Below are 22,654 nucleotides of genomic sequence, written 5' to 3'. Positions count from 1 at the left end.
ACAAAAAACCGGCCCCTCTGACTGTGTGAATGCAGCCTGGTAAGGCTCTTCACCGCTTATCCTACTCCACCCACCGTGGAGGCGATGAAAAGGTAAAATTTGCACTTGAAGGCCCAAAATGCAGCCTTCTTCCTTCACAAACAGCAAAAATCAGCAACAGCTTCAGCAAATCTGCTCCTTTCTCACACGCACACGCTCATCTCAGCCTTGTTCTGATACACCACCCTCTTGCTCGCCCTTGAACACTGAAAGCACAGCATTGTATCACACTCAAATCTCCTCTTCAAGTAGGTCCACCCTTGGTCAATCCTTCAATGCTATGGCACCATGTCAAAGTGAAGCAATGCGGGAACCGTATGACCAAGACAAAGAGTGAACAAAGAGAGGAGAGAGACAAAGAGAGAGAGAGAGAGAGAGAGAGAATGGAACGCAAAAAATTTGCAATGAAGAATGCTGTATAAGGATGCAGATATGTACACAGGTGCAAAGAGTATGTTTGTGTATGTCTCCACCTCGAAGATCTCACACTTTGTGAACCCCGAGGGCAGTCTCCATGATCAGCAGCCTGGAAACCTGAGATCAGAACTGAGAGTGTGTGTGGAGACTAGGGCCAATAAATAGCCAACAAAAAACACAAGAAATAATGCAGATCAGCTGCAGGCCATACAGCTGCTGTCCGACCTACACCTGACTGACCTGCAGAAAGCTGTCCTGCTGTGCCACATGGCACTTGTTCTGCCTGCCACCTGCTAATGTCAGCTGTATGGACTGCCTGCCAGGTGGCCTGCCTGGTATGACTGCAGAAAACTGCTTAGAACTGGAACTGCCTGTCCAAGGAATGCCAATCGCTAACAGTATGGGATGCTGAAACACTTAAGTAGGCTAATGAGAATGAAGTAGTCAGAAGATGGAGGCTAAGCGAGCAAGAAGGCAAGTGGCTCAAGGGAACCATGGCTAGGAAGAAGGAAAACTGGCCAACCTCCTGTTTTGAAGATGCACCAAGTATGTTGACATGTCTTCTGACTGAAACAAGGAAGACGCTGGCTGATTGCAGGAAGGCTGAGGATTTCTCAAATAGACATGGTAGATACATCTTAAAGATGAGCACGTACTGGAAGTCAAGTTACCTGAGGACCAGGATAAGAACTTCGAGAAGGAGGGTCCTGTGGAAAACACTAATGAATAAGTTCCCAACAAGATAGAGATTGAGCAAATCCAAGAAGGTCTCAGACCTGTGTGGACTCTATGCAAGAGGGAACGAAACTATCAAACAACTGCTTTGGGATTGTGTTGAAGTCTGAGGAGTTTGGAAGGACCTTTGGAAATGGATTGAGAGGGCTGGTTTCCATGCTGTCGCCTCAGCCAAAATAGTGATTTTTGGTGATGGAAGTATGAGGAGTGAGGGTTCACTAGCTCTTTGGAATGTTGCAAAAGCTGTTGGTATCCAGGCAATCTGGTAGCATAGGAATGAGAAGGTTTTTGCAATATCCCTAGAAGACCATAGAATTTTCCCTGGTTAGGAAAGGACTACTTACGGACCTGCAGGGCCTTAGGAAGCCTAGTTCTCCCCTTAGAGCAATGTATAAGGCTTTGAAGAAATGCTAGTCGTTCCTTTTGGCATGCCAAGTCATGTCCCCACCATTGGTGGTTGATCTGAATACTCTGTATCAATACATTTTGCATTACAAAAAAGGAAGTTCACTCAAGAAGCAGCTGTCCCAGTAGCTGCTGGCCAAAGATGGAACTCTCTTCCCCTTCAACTATTAGAGAGTGCTTTGTAACTTTGTGACACTCTGCTTACATCCCTAGATTATATGCACAAACTTGTTCTGTAGCCGATTGACATCAAAAATGTCCTGACAACAGAAGACAGCCTCATCAATACAAGAAGCCTGCAAAGTTCACCAAATATTTCTCTTACATAATAATCTAGCACAAAATCTCCTTCATTCATTCAATGCCATGCACTCTATCTCGCACATGCTACATGCACAAAAACTTCCTTATCCCACTCCCATACCTGTGACAAATTTCTTTTGCTCAATCCAGGTGAAGGCTAGAAGCAAAAAACTGTCAAAAGCTATGCGGAACAAGTACAGTACTTAGATGAACTGAGAACTGTGTGTGTGCCCACAATACAAATACAAACTAGTAAGCCAGAGAACAGATGGAGAAAACTTCCTTAGCTAGAACTAAAAACAGAATTGTCATCATGCATGCACATGCTAATGACCATCATTGCAAATGTAAATCATTAACTTGCACAGGCACCTCACCATCCTGACCACTGAGTTACTAATTGTTATTTTTTAATCTCATAGTAGCAGTTAGATTGTATCCTACCGAACGGAGCTGCACCAAATTAGCCTTCGATTTTAGTGTCTCTACATCTCGTTCTAGCTGCCGCTTCCATTCAGTGAGAAGGCCCTCCTCCTGTTTGCAAGCATAAGATGTGATCTGTCCCATCCCCTATGATACACAGGAAACACAAACTTCCACAGACTCAAAATTACCTGAGGAGCTTGTACAGCTACTTTATTTGGAAACAACTTAGAAAGCATCTTCGAAGCCTTGGGTGCTTCTTTGTTCCGATCATGAATTCTCCCAAAATTATCCTGTGCAGGACGCAGTAAATTAGCCTTAAAACTGAAATGCTTCCTTTTCTCCATTTTCGAAGTCCGAAAACCAACAAGGCATATCAACTACCGGAAAGGCAAGATCCAGAAGTGCAGTTTGATTGCTTCCGAATTTCGTAAAGACAAGGCCCCCAGGATGGGACTGCAAATGTGCACATGATTCAAAGATTAGACTTTGAGAAATCTCAAAATGAATGCATGAGCATCAACCTTCCTGGAGACAATTATCTGTTACAGACCTTTTCTTTGCGATTATCCGATAATGTGTGTGAACCAATCACAACTATTCCCCCCTCCAGCTTTTCAAGCTTGGTTTTAAATGCTGCATGGTACTCGAAGTTCCCAACTATTGACTTCTCTACGTCTTTTATGAAAAGTATAAAAGGACCCTTCTTATTCTCAGTTGTAGCAACCTAAAAATGTAGTCCATGAATCACCGGAGTCATCTTAAGTCATGTAGGAAGAGATAAAGCCCAACATACATGAAAATAACTTGAGACAAACCTCAAAAAGTAAATCTGTTACAAGCATTTCCATATCTTCACCATATGCTCCCTCCAATCGAAGTTCGTTTGCTGTCAGTATGATAGGTTGGTTTACAAAAATAAAGATTAAGGATCGCATTGAAAGGTTGGTTTACAAAAGTAAAGATTAAGGATCACATTTTGAAGCAGTTATTTCCTTTATTCATTAAATAAAAACAAGACCTTCACAACATACAGACAATACAGAGAAACTGGCGTCACTTACTATTTTAATAGGAACATGATGGGAAAAGCAAAAGCAGAGAGGGGGATAGTACTAACCATTGCAAAAAAACCCATGGTCATCTTCACACAATCCTCCAAGATTGTTACCATCAGCAATGGCTTTATCAAATCGAACCCCAACTTTGCCAGGGTTTTCATCAAAGGTAAGTAGGACTTTTCCTCGAGAACCAACAGGAGGACCACGGCTACATACATATGTGTATGAATCAAATTAGTCAACCCTGCAGCTGAATTTTAAGAGAGTTTTCTAGAGTGTACACAAGCAAGAATACAGTCAAAAGTGAACAACTAACAAGCAAGAATACAGTCAAAAGGGAACGACTACAAGCTTTAAGATTCACAAATATTGACTGTTGAATTGTGGCTGGCTACATATACCTATAGCAGTTTTTGAAAATGACATGTCTAGTATGCATTAAAAAATGAACCACAATATTAAAATTACATGGCAGTTGATTTTGGTCTTCTAAGGCAGAATGTATATTGAGGTGGGACAATCTAAGCCATACTTTTGGCCTGCCTATAGGCAAGGCCACAGCCTCTATGTTTGGGTTCTCAGTTTTCCTCAAGTACAGCTACTCTTTTTTTGAAAAACCAACAGAAAAATTTATTTACTTTATTTTTCTTGCTCTTCCTCCTCATCATTATCTCCTTCCTCTTTCTCCATCTGTTTCTCTTCTTCACCGTCTTCCACCAATTTTACCATCAAGAAAATTTTCTATCATGGTTGTTTAGGATTGCCATGAATGGAATACCACATTAAGCATAATTTGCAAATGCCATGTCTAACTTTGAAAATCAACAATCAATATGCCTGGCCAAAGAACCTCCTCACTCTCAGAATTTACCCTCTCTTAGCTGCAGTGTCACAATAAACATTTCATGTTACAGGGTTTTGTTTCACATTTTATTTTTGTTGGCTACCTCAAGGTTTTGAGGTTTCGAAACATATCACTTATAATAATTATGATTACTACATATTAGCAATACTAGAGAAAGAAAATGCATCTGTTCAATAAAAATCATTCCACCTAGATCCTAGTGTCTAAAGTCTAAAGCCTAAAGCATCCACACATACATCTACTCCGACACGAGCTGACAATATGTGCATCATTGAAACCCATGTTAAAAGAGGATACCACCAAAAAACATGCTATATTTCACCAACTCAATAGAAAACACCATGCTGACAAAAGACACTGCTCTGGAACTAGAATGTAAGACAACAGACCATATTCATTTAGCTCTACCAAATGAAAAGGCAGAGCAGAAAGACATACAGACCTCCAGCAGAGTTTGGAAAAGGCCATGCTTACCTGCACATGTAAGTTTGAAAGGTAACAGTTGAGACATTCGCACCAGTAAATCTAACTCGATCACCTGGAAGTGCATACACATTGTGGTTTCAAGGTTACATTACTAGAAAAGTATTAGCATTTCAACAAACTCTAGCATCCAACCTGTTTTAAGGATGCGCTTAGACGGGGCAGAACTGAAAAGTGTGCTAGCGTCCAACTTTGAGTAAGGTCCCAATGTGCGTGATACAACTGCATCAAATAATGTTTCCTTACGGAACATCTCTTCAGAAGTGTCTGGGATGTCTTTACCAGATGAAGAAGGTTCAGCCTCTTTTGCAGACTCAGAGTCTTTTCCTGACCCAGTACTCTGCATGCAAGCAATAAAAAATTTAGCAATAGGGATACCACTCTGCATGCAAGTAATAAAAAATTTAGCAATAGGGATACCACTGTGTCCAAAAAAATTCAAAAAACTTCACTTAATAATATATAATCAAGCACTTGAGTTAAACAGTGAACAAAGGTACAAATGTGAGTAAGACGTTTTGAAGATCCCACAGTGCTTTGTTTACAGAGCTAATTAGGTTGCTGCATTTTGAAATCTATCTGGAGTACAAAAATGTCAGACCTGTTCTTGGCGTCCCCAACACCACTCTCAGCTCACCTCTGCCCTGGTCCTTGAGACACAAAGGTTCAAAGTCCCTTGTATCATATTCATCCATACACACCCTCATCTCATTGAGCATTCATTGAATTGGCTTTATCGTGCGTCATACATTTGCATATCTCTGTGTTTTCCCTAGCATTTCCTTACATATTAGAGCCAGGTGCTCGAGTCCTGACTGACACTTGAACATTGATTTGGAAAGCCTGGTGCTCGAGTGATACTTAAAGAGCATTGAATTAGAGAGCCTAGCATTCAAGAGGGTGCAAAAACTCTGAGAAAATGTCTGAACCAAGCTCACTAAAGTGACCGCCCTCAAATCCAGACCTCCTTTCAAGATCACTCTACCCCTTATCGGTGACAAATACACAGAAGTCTTGATAGGTAGCCATCAAAGACTCTTGAAAAAAGCAAGTCCTAGCGACTGTTCTGCTCTAATTCCATATCATAATACTCTTTTGTTACCTTCAGAATGCCATCTCAATGACCCACTCTACCTTGGAAGGAGGTACACAGCAATTGGTAGCAGTGCAACTGTGGTGAGAGTTCCACTCCCAAACCAAGCATCCATGGGAGCCAACACACAAGGGGTATCCATCCCATGGTCCAAACTCCACTCATATCAAGCCCCAAACATCACTCAAGTGGCCACACTTTACAAAAATGTCAATGCCTAATGGACCATCTTCCTTCTATCAAGCAACTCCAACTTACACCAATTATCCACCTAGAGTACCCATGATGAACACCTCAGTGATGTCTATAGTATCTAGCCAACCTCCTCCTCATGTTTTGCCATCCACTAATGGTGAAGAATGTGTTTGGTGATAAGACTCACTTCAATGGGTCCAATTACAAGGTGTGATCTAATCCTATGCAACATGTGTTGGAAACCCAAGATCTATAGGACCTTATTCAAAGACAAGAATCCCACCCTGACCAACAATGGTCTTCATATGAGGCTGTACACTCCTAGAAGAACCTATAATGCTGTAGCCATCGTTGAGCTCATGCAAGGTCTAATGCCCATAGTGGTTGTACACTCCTAGAAGACCTATAATGCTACAGCCATCCTTGAGCTTATGCTAGTATTACGTTGTGCAGATATAGTATTACGTTGTGCAGATACCCATCTGAGCTCTGTCTATTCTCTTGATGAAGCACGAGAAATCTCTTACTCTCCACCCATCCCTGCTCAAGAAGATGCTGGAGTGGAAAAACGACGTCGTGACTCCCCTGCCAGCCGTCATTACCTGGTGAGTTATACCATTTTTATGACTCACTTACTTCCTAAGCTCCCCTTAACCCCGTATGGGCGCCCAAGGCCCCCAGATGGTCATCTCTCACGCTTGTTTCCCAATAAGTTACATTTATTGATGTAACATTTCCTCCCCCTTAAGAATCAATTGTCCTCGAAAACGATACTTGGAAGGTCCAACTGTAAATTGGGAAACCTTTTTCTTAAAGTGCTTACTCGCTCCCATGTGGAGCTTTCTAAACAATCCCTCCATTTTACCAGACATTCTTGATAAATAGTATGCCTTGTTCGTATGTTACGAAGATTTAAAATTCTTTCTGGTTCATGTGGAATAGATTGGTCACCAAATAGCTCCTCAATGTTATCATTTAAGACTAGATTATCCATATCACCCAGCTTCTTTCTTAGCTTGCTTACATGGAAAACTGGATGTATTTTACTACCAGCAGGTAGTTGGAGATTGTAAGCCTGTTTGAAAGGACCACAATACCTGGATGAAAGCTTTGGACATCGTCCCGTTTTCATAGTTTTAGTTTGTCCAGGCACTTTAAGATAAACCAATTCCCCTTCCTCAAAGGAGATGTCTCTTCGGTGAGGATCTGCATAAGCTCTAGCTCGGTCTTGAGCTTTCTTAATATTTCCTTGAGCAAATTTTAACATACTATTCATATCCTCCAAAAAATCCTTTGCTGCGTGAACCCTTTCCTTATGTAGTCCTACTCCATGAGGAGCTCTAGCTGAAACCCATACGTTAACATGAATGGACTATATCCAGTGGAAGAGTATTTGGCACTATTATATGCAAACTCTGCTATTGGTAAATATTCTTCCCATTTAGTTTGCCTTTTACTTACATATGCTCTTAGCATATCTTCAAGGATTTGGTTAACCCTTTCAGTTTGCCCATCAATTTGTGGGTGCTCCGCCGTGCTCATGCTAAGTTTAGTATCCAACTTCCTAAATACCGCAAGCCAAAATTGACTATCAAATTTTCTATCCCGATCAGAAACTATATTTACCGGAAGGCCATACAATCGGTATATGTTCTCTATGAACAATCTAGCCAATTCTCGTGTTTTAACATCAATTGAAGTTGGAATAAACCTAGCCATTTTGGTTAACCTATCCACAATCACCCACACAGAGTCGTGCCCCCTTTGTGTTTTGGGTACCGCGACAATAAAGTCCATGGAGATACTCTCCCATTTTCCCGAAGGAATCTCTAATGGGTGGATAAATCCTCCTATTTTCAATCTTTCAACTTTATTAACCTAGCATGTATTACATTTGACCACATAGTCAAGGACGTCCTTATTCATTCCAGGCCAATAGAATTGCCTTTTAATAAAACTGTAAGTTTTATTAACTCCTGGATGTCCCGCACTAGGGGTATCATGACACTCAAAGAGTATCTCGCGCCTTATTTCTGTATCTGTCAAGACACATACCCTACCCTTGTAGAGTAAATAACCATTATCAATGGTAAAATCTACTTGAATCCCATTTGAGCAACCCCTGATGCTCCATTTCCTTGTTGAACATCTTCAGATGTTCCTTCCTCAGTGGAGGCCCTTCCATTTGGATCCCCATTTTCTATTGCTTTCCATATGTTGGAATATGCTGGATCAACCTCGCAATTCCCTTTTAAGGATTCAAGCAAATCGGAAGTGAACTGAGTAAAACTCAATTCATTTATGATAGCCATTCTGCTGAGAGCATCAACCACTATATTGTACTTTCCTTTTCTATACCTTATCTCATAGTCAAACTCTTGAAGGAGTTCGGCCCATCTGGCTTTACGCACTTGTAGATCCGATTGGGCCACTTAATGCTTTCATGATCCAACAAGATCAAAAGTTTGGCATCGTACAAATAGTATCTTCATTTCTTCATTGCATGTACTATTGCATACAGCTCCCTCTCATAAACGGAATAATTCCGTTTTGCACGGTCTAATTTCTTGCTTTCAAAAGCAACCGGTTGACCCTCTTGTAATGAGACCGCGCCTAGTGCCCTATCACTGGCATCAACTTCAACCACAAATGGTTTATTGGGATCCACAATTAATAATACTGGAGCTGTAGCAATAGCTTCCTTAAGTTTTTGAAAACTTTCATTTTGGTCTGTTCCCCAATTAAAACTCTTCCCTTTCCCTTTAAGTTGGTCTGTCATTGGAACAGCTAACTTGGCATAATCTCGAATGAATCTACGATAAAATCCAGATAAACCTAGAAAAATCTGCAGCTCTTCCAGGTTCCTTGGAGATGGCCATTCAATAATTGCCCTTACTTTTTCTGGATCCATCTTGATTTCCTCTTTCGAGATAATATGCCCCAAATATTTGACTTCTTGTGCGAAGAATTCACATTTAGTTTTCTTCGCATAAAGGGAATGGGTTCTTACCAATTGGAATACTAACCGTAAGTGTTCCAAATATTCTTCTCTTGATTTACTAAAGATCAAGATATCATCCAAAAAGACTACTACAAAGTGTCCTAAATAGGGCTATAACACACTATTCATCAACTTCATAAAAGTAGCTGGTGCACTAGTGAGACCAAAAGGCATCACCAAAAAATCATAATGCCCATATCTAGTACCAAATGCCGTCTCAGGAACATCCTGGGCCTTAATTCTTACTTGGTGATAGCTTGATCTTAAGTCAATATTTGTGAAGAATTTTGCCCGTTGTAATTGATCAAAAAGATCTTCCATTCTGGGCACAGGAAATTTATGCTTCACCGTTATCTTATTAAATGCTCTATAATCAACACAAAGTCGCATAGAACCACCTTTTTTCTTTACCAATAAAATTGGCAAAGCCCAAGGTGAATTGCTGGGTTGTATAAACCCCTTATCAAGGTAATCCTTGATTTGTCTTTCGACTTCTTGGTGCTGTGTTTCACTTAGCCTGTAAGGTGGTTTAGAAATAGGGTGTATATCCCTATCTATGTCAATTGGGTGATTCACATCACCCCTATCTGGTGGAAGGCCACTAGGTAAGTCAGATGGAAACACATCTTTAAATTCATTTAACAAACCACTTAATTCATTATTTACATTCAACTCACAAACATAAGAAAATTGTTGCTTTATATTACAAGTAAAAGTGTCATGTACAAGAAGAGACCATAACATATATACCTCACAAGCTTCCTTCTTTATCAGCTTCTGAACTTCAAAGGAACATATCAAAGGGTTATCAAATACTTCATGTTCACCTTGAATCACAAAAGTCAATGCCTTCCTCTTCTTCAGCTATCCAATCCACTCCACTGAGAGACAGTGACTCTTGCCCACCTCTTGCTCATTCCGAGCCCCACCCTTCCCCACCCTCGACTACTTAGGTTCGAGAGGCTACCTCTAGGAGCTCTTCGGCGCGACTAGCGGCACTTCCTTCATCATCAGACATTTCGAAGTCCGTCATCCATGAGTTTTTGGATTTCCTATCTACTTCAAAGGGGGATTCAGAGGGGGGTGTTATTCCTTTACCCTCGAAGGGGGCATATACTTCTTCGACTTCAACAAGGGCCCCTCCACCTCTTACTTCAAACGGGAAACCTACTCCACATGAAGTTCTTCACCCATCCTCTACTTTCTTGGGGTGGCCGTCTTCGACCAATCATCTCTTCTACTGATACCCACGATCTTCAGGTACCACCTAGATCGAGACCTCAAAGGTTCAGCCCCAACTTGGTGACGAGGCCTTCTTATTCCTTCCAGCATGGATGCACGGAGCTAGTGGCTTCTCTCCCAAGGTTGAGTTTTGGGTTCTCCAATTTACTCTATCTACTATTCTTTACTGTAGGTTCCCTTTTCAGTGGAAATCTTGGATCTTAGAAATCCTCTACATCGTCTTCCTCCTCTTCTCTTCTTGCCTTGGTCACTTGGTCAACATGGAGCCACCTCCTGAGATCGCATACAAGCATATCCTTATGGTTCTCGGCACCACACAAAGTCTGACATTCCTCCTATGCATTGCATGTTTTCATCATCTTTGTACTAGGGCCCTTGGGCAAGTGAACAATTTCCCCACGAGAAACACTGTTCAAGTGGCACCTATTGCATGAGCATTCTTCAGCGTGTAGCATTGCATCTCCACCTCACTCTTCTCTTGTTCCCCTTTTTGGGCCTGAGAGGGGGTGTTGAGACACCCTTCACCTGCAGATTGCGTTTTTGAGTTTCCGCGTTCTACATTTAGGGTTTGCAGCCCCAAAAAGGGACGCCATCCTAGACTGACTGTGCCTATTTATAGGCCACTCTCTCACTCATTCTTTACGACTGATTCATTCAATCCGTCACCTCTTCTCTCCAACCTCTCTACTACCCTCACACCCCTTCAGGAGGACATTGCGGTTTGTGATTCGAGGTTGTCTTCATCATCTTCCTTGTGCTACAGCACCGTTGTTCCCTTGTATCACATTCACTCCATGATTCAGAACTTCCATCATTCCATTCATCAAAGTTTCTTCTCTCTTCTCACATAGTTATTGAATCAGAGTTCTTTGGAACTTTAAGGTATACCCACATGCCCTCTTGGAGCTCTCAAGGAGTTTATTCTAGTTAGCATTAAACATGGCATAAACTTGGATTGTTTTAGTGCTTTTCCTTGCAATTGTCAACATCTCATGCATGTAGAAAATCGATTAGTACTGACTACATTTTCTTGTAAATCAACATAAATAAGCTATTATCTCTTGCTACAAAGTCCATGGAAATGTGCAACATATCCTCCATGGTTTGACTTGTCCTCTCAATATGTCCATCAATCTCAAGATGTTCCAAGGACGACATGGACAATCAGGTCTCCAATTTCTAGAAGACATGTCTACTAAACACGAATAGTAAACTTGAGATCACAATCATTGACTATTTCTTTGAGCAACTTGTAAAAGTTTATAAAAGTGCTTGACAAAGAGACTAGCCAATTCATGGCTTTCAATGAGAGCCTTTGTGGGGTGTGAAGATCTCAATCTCCATCAGCCCCAAGGGCAGTCTCCACGGCCTGCAGCCTGAAATCTGTGAAAACAACTATTAGACATTGTTGAAATCGAGGCCAATAAATAGGCCAGGAAAAATGCCAAAAATAATACAGGTCTGCTCCATTAAACCGACTGGACAACAGTTGTCTGAGTTGCACTGCCCGACTGCAATAGCCATGACCGACTGTGCCACGAGCCATGTGCCACCTGCATTCCCTGTCGCCTACTGTACAGATTGATTGCCATGTGGACTGCCTGGAGAGACTGCTCCGAAACTGCTTAGATCTGAATCTGTGAGTCAAGGAATGCCAATCTCTAACACACCCTCTCAGATCCTACACACAGCTCAAGGCTATGGATCTAGAGTGTTGTTGAAGTAAAGCGTGGGGAAGCGCCTTGGTAAACAAATAGGCAAGATTGTCCTCTATCTTGCAATAGACTAGAGAAATGGTCTCATCTAGGATCTTCTCCCAAATGAAATGATATTGGATCTCAATATGCTTCGTCCGAGCATGAAACACAAGATTCTTGGCCAAGGCAATGCAACTCTCATTGTCACATTGTAGAACAGTAGGACCTATTTACGTGCAGCCAAGCTTCTCTAAGAACCTGCGAAGCCACATTGTCCCACATGTAGTAGAACACACCGCACAATACTCCACCTCAATCTCAAAGAGAGCAACCATGGGTTGCTTCTTACTGCTCCGTGAAACAACACTAGCACCCAAGGTAAAACAATAACTTGTCGTAGACCTCCGATGACCCACATCACCAACCCAATCTAAATCACTCCATCCTGTAAGTACCAAGTCCGTAGCACCCGTACCAGCAAGATAATAGATCCCAAGATCAAGAGTCCCCCGTAGAAAGTGCAAAAACCTCTGAGCATCTTGCCAATGCAGCATCTTGGGCTCACTCATCGGCCAGCACACCTACAGCATCACGTAAGTCAACATGGGTATTAAGAAGCCGAATCAAGAAGCCAATGAAGCACCTATATCGGGTAGCACCTGCCAAAGAAGAATCGGAATGGGTCGTAGCCTTTCAATTCGGGTCCATAGGAGTCATAACAAACTTGCATTCCACCATCTCACACGTAGTCGATAGCTTCTATACATACTGCTGTTGGGAAATAAAGATCCCCCTTGAAGTTTGAGGGATCTCGTGGCCTAGAAAGAAGTGAAGAAGTCCCATATCTGTCCTCTCAAACTCCTCATGAAATGCTACCTTCGTCTACTCGACCATCTAAGTATGGTCACCTATCACAATCAAGTCGTCCATATAAAGGACACACAACACACAACATCCACCTGAGGTGTGTACATACAACTAGGGATCAGATTTGGAACATCGATACCCTAATTTCTCCTCGAGGAACGAGTCAATCTTCTCATTCCAAGCACGGGGAGCCTACTTAAGGCCATAGAGAGCCTTCCGCAACCTATACACCTTACTATTAGAAGAACCGAAGCTCGGAGGCTGCTCAACATAGATCTCCTCCTTCAATTCCCCATTCAAGAAGGCAGACTTCACATCCAGCTGATAGACTGGCCATCTCCTATGGCTAGCCAAGGCAAGAACGACACAAATAGTGGCCATCCGAGCTGTAGGGGCAAAAGTATCATGGAAATCAATGTCTGGACGATATGCAAAACCTTGAGGAACAAGACAGGCCTTGTGCTTGTCCAATGTGCCATCACCCCAGTACTTGGACTTAAAGACCCATTTGACTCCAATAATCTTCTTATGAGGAGGCTTTGGCATGAGATACCAAGTGACATTCCTCTCGATCGACTCCAGCTCATGCACCATCGCTTTCCACCGATGATGATGCTATAAAGCCTCCTTCACGGAAGTGGGCTCTCGATCTTGCATGACAGGAGTCATCAAACAATAATTAGTGTAAACAAGCTCATTGTGTTGTGCATGGTTCTGCCAAGAGCGTCGCGGGTCATCCTGCATCAATCACTCCTCAAGGACCCCCTCAATCCCTAAATCACAAAGAGTGTCACAAGCCCAACAAGGAGGACACCAGATCTCACCTCGCCCCTCTCCATCTGCTGAAATTTCGAGAAGATCCACCAATGGCGAGGAGCTGGTGAATCTGGCGGCTGAAAACTAAGCTTCTCATCCGACAAAGAGTCCTCAAGAGAGACAAGCTCTAGAGCAGCAGTCGCTAGCACGTCCCAGCTATCACCGGGATCTCCAAGAACAAGGTGTTCCTCACCTTCCTCTCAAACTAGAACTTCTACGAACCGAACATCACGACTCATGTAGACATCCCACTTAACAAAATCATACAATCGATGGCCTTGAGACTTTTAGCTATAGCCCACAAACACCTATCGTTTGAAAGCCGCTTCAAATTTGTCACACTGTGTCTTTGGGAAGTAAATATAGGCATCACACCCAAAAACTTTGAAATAAGAAACATCTGGCTTAGACCCAAAGTATGCCTCGTATGGAGTCATACCAACAACAACGCAAGTAGGAAAACGATTAAAGATGTGAACTATGGTAGCCACAACCTCAGCCCATAGCCACTGAGGTGTCTAACGATGCTCCATCATGGTACAGGCCATCTCGATCACATTACAATTCTTCCACTCCTAGATGTCATTCTCCTGAGGGGCATTTGCATTGGCAACGCCTCCTAAATACCACGATCTGCACAAAAACAAGCAAGCTCATTAAAAACAAATTCTCCTTCCTTATTTAATCATAACATCTTCAGCATCCAACCCGATCGGTTCTCCTCAAAGAGCAACCAATCCTTAAAGTTAGAGAAAGCCTTCGACTTCAGCTTCAGAAAATAGACCCTGTAGTGACGGGTTAGGCACGAAGATCGAGACAGTCAATCGTTACGCACGACGAGAGACAGAGAGAGTGAGAGAGAGCAAAGCAGAGAGTGAGCACGATTTTAGGTACAATGACAAGTGTACCACTTAAGGTTTTTAGATAGATATATATGTGTAAGTACAAGTACTAAGGGTGTGTTTACACCCGAGCACATTTAAAGGCACGAGGCCTTTATTCCCAACAAGTCCATGTCATCCTATTGTAATCATCCACAATTAGCATGAAATACAAGCTTCCTCAAAGGGACTCCGTCCTCATCCATCCACAAAGATCAGTAGAAACAATCTCCAAGGGTACTAAAGACCGCCTCGAAGCCTTGCTAGGAACAGCATCATGAGTTTGCTTCCCACGGATGCAGGATACACAAGGCTACTGGCTCACCACAATATCCAACAAACCTCGAACAAGTTGTCCCTTTGACGCCTTCCGAAGGTAATCATAATTGAGGTGGCCAAACCGAGCATGCCAAAGCTCTCCAACTGAGTTTGAGAGGTAATAAGAAGAGAAGTCAAGGCAGAAAAAGACCACAACTTGTAGACTCCATTCTTCTCATAAAGAACCTGTCTCGATCCACAATCAAGAATCTGAAAAGAATCCTCATCAAATTCGACCAAGAGGCCGAGGGCATAAATCTTGTGCACAGAAAGTAGATGGTATCCCAAGGCCAGCACATAAAGTACCTCAGATTTATAGGCACTACCACGTCCATTTGGAATAAGATACATGGTTTCCCATCCCTGTATAGGAATAGACAAACTGTCACCACTGAGAATTTGGCCATGCAAAGGCCACGAATGAGTAACACCTGCTGAAGGAGGAGTCATGTGTCGTGAGACACCACTATCAACAATCCACTCCTGAGTGTATGGGGCCGTCAACACAGCATCAAAAGCCGTCAAGGTCAAATCCTCAACCACATCCAAGTGGAGGAAAGCAGCTAATGAGCGAGGAGCCACTGCTTCGAAATCCTTTGAAGATTTCTCCTCCTTCTCCTTCTCCTTCTTCTCCTTGTCATGGCAATCCTTCTTCCAGTAACCTGTTTTGCCACAAATGTGACAAGTGGACTCCTTTTCTTTGTCCTTCGTAGATTTGTCCTCCTCCTTTTGGTGCTTCCCCTTCTTCTGAGAGGACTAACCAACCAAGGCCGCATATTCAGAAGCATTGGTCCCTTTCGATTGCTCCTCTTGGTATCCACGAACATAGGAACCAACCCTTCCCAACAAAGAGTCTCAAACAGCCCTGAACCAATCAAGGCGAAAATAAAAACCACAATAATTAAAGTTTGTGCTCAAAAGAAAATTGTGCCGGCCAATAATTAAATTAGCGAGGAAAATTTGTCACCCCAACTGTCTTGACCTTTTAGAACTGGCATTAATTAATCAATTAATGCCTAATTCCTAATGTCACTGCTGACTCTAATGGCTAATAAATTTCCCTAGGCTAACAATTGTCACCAAGTACCCCTAGTACCTGACCAATACAACTTATTACAACGTTTGACTTTGAAAGCCACTAACTTCTCGAGGTTCCTTGTCCAACATTGTGAATTAGTTAACTTGCACATCACATTTGCACATGTTGATGAATAACTTATCAAATGCTAAGCAAAGCAACAAAATTTCACATACCTGTGATAGGAACTATCAGGTCTTCCTCCATTACCTACATCCATGTGCATAGTAGACTACTATCTTGGCAATTCTTAACTAGCATTGGGGCCATCCCCCGAGGTTGAGATTCACGCTTGCCTACGCCACTTGGTTAGCATTGAAGCCCTCCCATAAGATTAAGTACAAGCACATTTTGCATATCAAATGGCTAATTCTCCTTTGGCTCTTTAACTAAGAGGTTTCAAGTCTACCTTCATCTTCAAGCTACATTATTTCATATTGGTTCTCGGCACAACACGAAGTTTGATATCAAATTGTCATCCATCTTCAACACCGACATCCATGGTTGAGAGAGAGTTTCTACCCTTACACTTGGTTTTTTTTGTCTCCAGTATGACACACTCTCAAAGTTGTTCTAAGCATCTGCAACACCACTTTCAAACTCACCTCCACCCCTATCCTTGAAACAAGGAGGTTTGAGGCCCTTTTATCATCTTCATCTCTATATAATCTCACATCTTCATCAAGCATTAATCAAATTGTACTTGATGAGCATTTGCAATCTCGCCAATAACCTCAACAAATGTGAAACGCCCAAAGTTTAAAGATGAGTCCCATTCAAGGAAGTGACAAAGATAAACTATGACCATGAATTGAAGTTATCAACAGCAATACATAAATATTAAATCCTTAGGTTCAAGATTGTGAACTTGCTATCGTTTGGGTGAGGACCCAAAGTTTATGAAATTCAAGTTCATCAGCTCATGATGTATCTTCTTGCACAAGCAGTACAAATGGTGGAGAACAATAAAGTGCAAGTGATAAATGAACAAAGATGTTGCAATCCAACAAAAATTGCCATTAAGATGGGTTTCATGGGTTGGCTCACAAAGACTTTTTGCAATTTTTGGCTAATGATGTCGCATTGATGGAGCTCTCTTCCTTGGCCAAGTGTGAGTATGGGAGTTGTTCACTCATGATGAGTGACCACATTGGTATAATCATCGAGGGGAATTTCTAACAATGGCAATATGAACAAAAGCAACGATAGAGAGAAGTTACAAATAGAAGTTCACAAACTAACTACTAAGATTTACAGTCTTTTAACAAATGGCTTGGACAAGTGTAGCACAACACAATACGGCTACAATTCTAATGGGGTAGTATGAAACCCTGAGGAGTGTTGAGTAGGACCTTGGGACTTGGTGAGACAACCTATCTTGAACTACCAAAATTTGCCTTCTAAATATCCTTTTTTTGGCTCATTAAACGGTCTACAAAAGGCATTTCTGCTTTTTGTATAGCACAAGACTTCTTCTAGCTCCACCATGTTCTATAAATAGGGACTCAATGTGCACACCACTTTCATCCATAACCTGTTACCCCTTATTCCCATAGTCTCTGCCATCACATTGATCATTGTTACTTTTATCACTATTACCTTCATCATCAGCCTCCTCCAGCTCCAGCTGCTGCCACCCAGCCTGGTCTGCTCCTTGCACGGGGGAAAAACACCACAGTTACATGGGACAAAGTTTGGGTGGAAGAAGGGGACTCTTTGGATGGAACCCAGGCTGTCCTCAGCAGAAATACAGTAGGAATTTCTAAGGCTGTTAACATGTGAAACACAATTTTCAGCAGCTCTTGCCTGAGAGAGCACCTGCAGGTCACCGGTGCCTGAATTCTGGAAAGCAAAAGACTAACGTTGTTTACTCCTGCATGATGGATGATGTCCTGCCCATTCCCGCAGTATCTGGCCCTGAACCCGCTCAAAAGGCCAGGGAATGCAGGTAGCAGGACAGACCTTTTAAAATAGACTGCTGAAACTGCTCTACAACTAAAAACACTGCCTCGAGTCTCCATGGCAAATATGATGAACACACACAAACACACTAAAGACAGAAGACGCACAGAGAAAGGGCTGGCACCCAATACTGATCTGAAAACCACATGCACATAAGTACATGAATACCTGTTTGGAGGGAGACTAAATACACATAAGAAAGTACCATGTGGCATGTGTGCTACACAGCAATAAGATCCAACTAAAGCATAATGGGGCTACAAAGAATCAAAGCAATCAAATATTTTCAAAACTAAACATTGTGTCCGAGCATTTTCCAGGAAGTTACATCTAGATATGATTAGCTTCAGTAAAATGTCGTACAGTTTTAAAAAATAGTAAACTTACAGTAGATGGTAAGGAGCTAATATCAAAGATCAGCAATTTAGCACTGAAATGACTTGCCAAAGCTTTCACCAAAGCCTCTTGATAAATATCTGACCCTGGACAAAGTTGAATGGATTAGTAACTATGATCACTTTCATGTAGTACTCCAAACCACGTCTGGTAAGGATTAAACCTGAAGGTCCTGACAGTAGAATGCGAGGACTAACTGCATGTAAGTCTGCTATAAACTTAGCAAAATCCGGACGCTTCAGATGGATGTAAGTAGACGCAATCAACACATTCTTTGTGCTTTCACTGTTCAAATATAGATTTGAATGTCAACTGATAGCCATGTCATAAACTCCACTTCAAATGAAACTGGTTATTTCCCTCTGTCCATCAGTGTACTCACCTCAGATAATAAGGAAAATTCTCAAATGAAACTTCCACACTATGTCCATCTACAACCATTCTCAATAGATCCTCTTTCAAGGTTTGTCTCTTTGCAGCAGCTATAGCAGCATCATTGTTTCTCTCTATCTCTTTACCTTTAGTGCTTCTTATGTCACCTGCTGCACATTCAAGTTCCCCACATAGTGCAGTGTCACCTTCTTTTGGCATTGGTACTAGACATTCTGCACCAAGTTCTACATGGCCAGTCCCTGCATCTAGAATCCCTGCATCTTCCAAGGTGATATCAGCTGATGGTTTGTCTGCCCCTGCTTCCATGGGTATAACAGTGGTATCATCACAACTTTTGCCTGCTTGTCCTGCAGCCTCAACATCAGAGATGGATCCTTCAGACATGTCAGAGGGCGGTGGCATTGGAGGCAACATTGCAGCCATGGTTGCCTTCAACCTTTCGTCGGTACTCTGTGCTAAAGTCGCATGGAAACCTGCACTCGGAGTCAAATTCGATAGCGAAGCCAAGATTGATGCTCCTGCAACGTCCATAGGGTCACCAGTTCTAGCTTCATCAACCTGTAAGACTTCTGCCCTGCTCTCTGGAACAGGTTGAGTTGCTGATGAGGCCACTGAGCTATTTGACAATGGCTGGAAAATCTGAAAGTGTGCTAAGGATGTAAAATAACACGACACAAACATAACTTGTCAAACTTCAGATGGCTCTATGAAATATGCATTTAGCAGGATACATATGAATAGTGTTTGCACGAGGTGAAGATTATCTCATCTCCTCCTTTAAGCAATACGTTACAATTTCTCTTCACATTTTTTCCATTCACATGCACTGCGCCACTGTTCCCAGTATTTTCTAGAAGAGTTACTCCACCGTGTTGATGCTGAAGGTTGTTATGTTGAATCAGCACCCAGTAACAAAATCTTTGATCAGTTTCTATTGGAAGACCCTACATAATCGGTTGCTTACAAAAATCAAAAGGAGAGCATACTTGTCAAGTACTCTTACCTGCATAAACTTCAGCTTGCAAAGGACACCACTTATGCCCTGGTCCTTAAGCTGCAAGTTGCAAGTCCTACTGCGTCCAATGGTGAATGTGTGCCCAACTAAAGTAACATGCTGGTGTTGGTGAAAGCCCATGAGCAATCCATTAGTAAACAACATCAGAGTTGTAAATACGCCCGAGCTTGTGCATGAATCAATCAGTTGTCACCTGGTTACATTGTGAAAGGAGCTTTCCCCATGGATTCCCAGTAGCTGGGGCTTTTAGTCTGAGCCAGGTTCCAGAATTTCTCTGTCTTGAGACGGCTGGCACCCCTGAACAGAACACTTGATTATGCAAATTGCATAATACTGCGCATAAACATGTTATCCAGAGTGTTCAATTTTTAATCATTAATGGCATCCATCATTAGGGATTCTAGAAATTGTGACACTCATCGACACCCAGTTACTTTAACATGCTCCATCTCTAGTGCTCAGAATCAGCCCACCTAGATAGATAGTTTTCTTATAAAATGGCAATCCACACCTGCAGTTGTAAGCGCCTTGGATTTATCATCCAATTCATCCGTGGCTCCATCTGCAGGCTTTGGCGTATGCGGGGAACTCTCTGCCTGATCGCATGCTGGTGGCTGGGTGGGCCGAGCAGAATCCTGTTCAGGAGTTTCTTCCTGTGGAGCCGGGTCACATAACTGCGAGTCGTTCTGCTCTGGGGGAGGGGCGACGGACGGCTCATCGGGCTTATCCTCTGTCTGCACATATGCAACAACACGGGAGAAATTAGATGGAGCCACCGACCCAGGCGGCAGAGGGGGGGTGCTGGAAGGGGCCGGAATGAATACGGGAGGCATGGTACCTTGGCACGTTTGGGAGATAACTGCTCGGGGGCGGGATCGGACGAAGGGGGCGGGGAGCGTTTGCCGGAGGTGCGGCGGGTGGAGACCATGGCCGCAGGGTGGGGTTGAGACGCGCCGGGTTGAGGGAGGGGTGATGGCGGTGGATCGGGGGAGGGAAGGGGGGCCGGGATGATCTGCCGCAAGCTGAAACGGGTGGGGGATCGAAACGCAACCACGCCGGCGTAAGATGAAGAACAAGGAGAAGAGGGAAGCTATGGCGTCGCGACGGCTCTGTGGCGTCTAAGTGGGGGGGGATTCCAGGCGGTCGGGAAGAATGGCGTGATTGCGTTGCGTCGATGATGGGGTGTGTGTGTGTGTGTGTGAGTGTTTTCTTTCCTTCCTTTTCCTTTTTTTTCCCCTTTGGCGTTGAGGAAGACGAAAAGGAAGAAGAAGAGGACGAGCAACCAAGCGAGAGGGGGGGGGGGGGAGGCACAAAAAGGACTTTCCTAAGGCGAGTAGTCCCCTCTAGACATAGGACAAGGGGACATTCCCATGTGCACTCCTTAAAACACCTCCTCACTCCATACACACACACACACACACACACGTACTTGCATGTGTATGTAGACAATAGAGCCTTCCCTCTCCTTGGGCACCTTTCTTCTCTCTCTCTCTCTCTCTCTCTCTCTCTCTCTCTCTCTCTCTCTCTCTCTCTCTCCATATTTTTCATTAACCTGGCCCGATACCCATGTCTTTCACACAGTCTAGACGAACCGAATGTTTAAATCAAGATTCATGCACTCACCAATATGGTGTGATCGATGAGATGAAAGTGTAGATAACACACATCTTCGAGGTCACAAGTTCAAATGTTATATGCATAAAACTTTCTTTACTTTTTGGACTTGAGCATGGTGGACTTGCCAGTCACATTTAGCTCTCATAGACAACATTTTCAACCAACCTTTGCATGGCATGGCAATGAACACACCTACCCTTGCAAGGTGTCTAGAGGAATGTGAAACTAGCCTTATCTGCATGTCCTTTCCCATCTCTCCACCACTAGCTCGTGCACCTTTAGACCATATACAAGCAATTGCTTCATTTTAAGCATGTTTTCATAGTTCAGATTTTTTGAGACGCGAATAGTTTTTTAATTAATTCAATATCAGGGCTTACATCGATGCTTGTCGTCAAGGGGTGCCCAAACCCTTGACCACCAAATTCACGAGTGGTCCTAGTACAACGTCCAACTTGGTGACCAACCAATGACCTTGGGTTTATGACACTATTTCAATACCACCTGAGCTAGTGGTTCTTGGCATAATTCAAATGTTTTAAGTCCCACCATTAGCTGCAAACTCCATAGAAAGATGAGGAAGGAGGCAAAGACTCAGAGTCAAGCATAAAGACTTCTTTCATAAGTCAACACATTCTCTAGTAAGGGGACATATATGCACTCCATGAAAATGTGTATGTGTGTAGCCTTCTCTATATGTATAGGCACCCTTCCTCGCCCTTTTCATCTAGGTCTTTTTCATTGATTTACCTTTATCTTCCTTCTCATCTCTCCTCTAGCTCATGCACCTTGAGCTTCTATCCAAGCAAGTTTACATTCTGCTCCATTTAAGCATGGTTTTCATGCTTTAGATTCTCAAGTTCCAGCGCTAGCTACAAACTAATTGACCCAAAGCATGATGCCACAACACAAAAAGATGAGAAGGACACACACACACACACACGAGCACAAAGAGTTCTCTAGTAAGGCAACTAGTTCTCTAATAGTGAGACATTCCCACATGTGCTCCTTGAAACACCTCCCCCTTCCATGAGTCAACATTCTTTCTCTCCATAGGCATCCTTCCTCACCTATAATTATGATGTTGCCCATGGTTTCCTACTAACTACAAACTCATTGAGTTGCAACATGTCAACGAGGAAGCTAAAGAAAAAGAGTAATAAGAGGAATATCTATGACAATAATGCAAAGAAAATGAAAGAATACGGAGAGAGAGAGGGAGGGAGGGAGGGAGAGAGAGAGATGTTCAGCAAGTAGTCTCTCTAAGGGAAAGGAGAGTGACATTATCTTATGCACTTTGTAGAACACCACCTTCTCCTCCTCTCAAAGTTGAACTTTTCAAACATAACCTT

At 42.8% G+C, this 22,654-nt stretch overlaps 1 protein-coding gene across 2 annotated transcripts in view; it reads right to left on the bottom strand.

The window, feature by feature from the left end:
* LOC148032256 (uncharacterized) overlaps nucleotides 1-20,933 on the bottom strand; it is a 40,236-nt gene extending 19,303 nt beyond the window's left edge. Inside the window, exons 1-16 of one of the 2 annotated variants that reach the window (XM_087682905.1) lie at nucleotides 20,524-20,933; nucleotides 20,197-20,419; nucleotides 19,879-19,982; nucleotides 19,674-19,784; nucleotides 19,402-19,548; nucleotides 18,660-19,309; nucleotides 18,441-18,562; nucleotides 18,269-18,363; nucleotides 4,867-5,071; nucleotides 4,723-4,786; nucleotides 3,443-3,591; nucleotides 3,141-3,211; nucleotides 2,876-3,049; nucleotides 2,707-2,778; nucleotides 2,514-2,615; nucleotides 2,344-2,433 (exon numbers count right to left, since the gene is read on the bottom strand). In XM_087682905.1, the coding sequence (XP_087539031.1) occupies nucleotides 2,344-2,433; nucleotides 2,514-2,615; nucleotides 2,707-2,778; nucleotides 2,876-3,049; nucleotides 3,141-3,211; nucleotides 3,443-3,591; nucleotides 4,723-4,786; nucleotides 4,867-5,071; nucleotides 18,269-18,363; nucleotides 18,441-18,562; nucleotides 18,660-19,309; nucleotides 19,402-19,548; nucleotides 19,674-19,784; nucleotides 19,879-19,982; nucleotides 20,197-20,419; nucleotides 20,524-20,613 (2,469 nt within the window). In that variant the 5' untranslated portion in view covers nucleotides 20,614-20,933. The remainder of the gene's footprint in view (nucleotides 1-2,343; nucleotides 2,434-2,513; nucleotides 2,616-2,706; nucleotides 2,779-2,875; nucleotides 3,050-3,140; nucleotides 3,212-3,442; nucleotides 3,592-4,722; nucleotides 4,787-4,866; nucleotides 5,072-18,268; nucleotides 18,364-18,440; nucleotides 18,563-18,659; nucleotides 19,310-19,401; nucleotides 19,549-19,673; nucleotides 19,785-19,878; nucleotides 19,983-20,196; nucleotides 20,420-20,523) is intronic. The other variant, XM_087682906.1, reaches the window with a different exon arrangement.
* Between the last annotated feature and the right edge of the window lie 1,721 nt (nucleotides 20,934-22,654).

Source organism: Lygodium microphyllum, chromosome 8 (genome assembly GCF_053477565.2).
Source record: "Lygodium microphyllum isolate KBCC chromosome 8, Lygodium_microphyllum_v1.1.10, whole genome shotgun sequence".
Classification (NCBI taxonomy): domain Eukaryota; kingdom Viridiplantae; phylum Streptophyta; class Polypodiopsida; order Schizaeales; family Lygodiaceae; genus Lygodium; species Lygodium microphyllum.
Note: the sequence above shows the minus strand (reverse complement) of the source record. Positions and strands in the feature narration are given on the sequence as shown.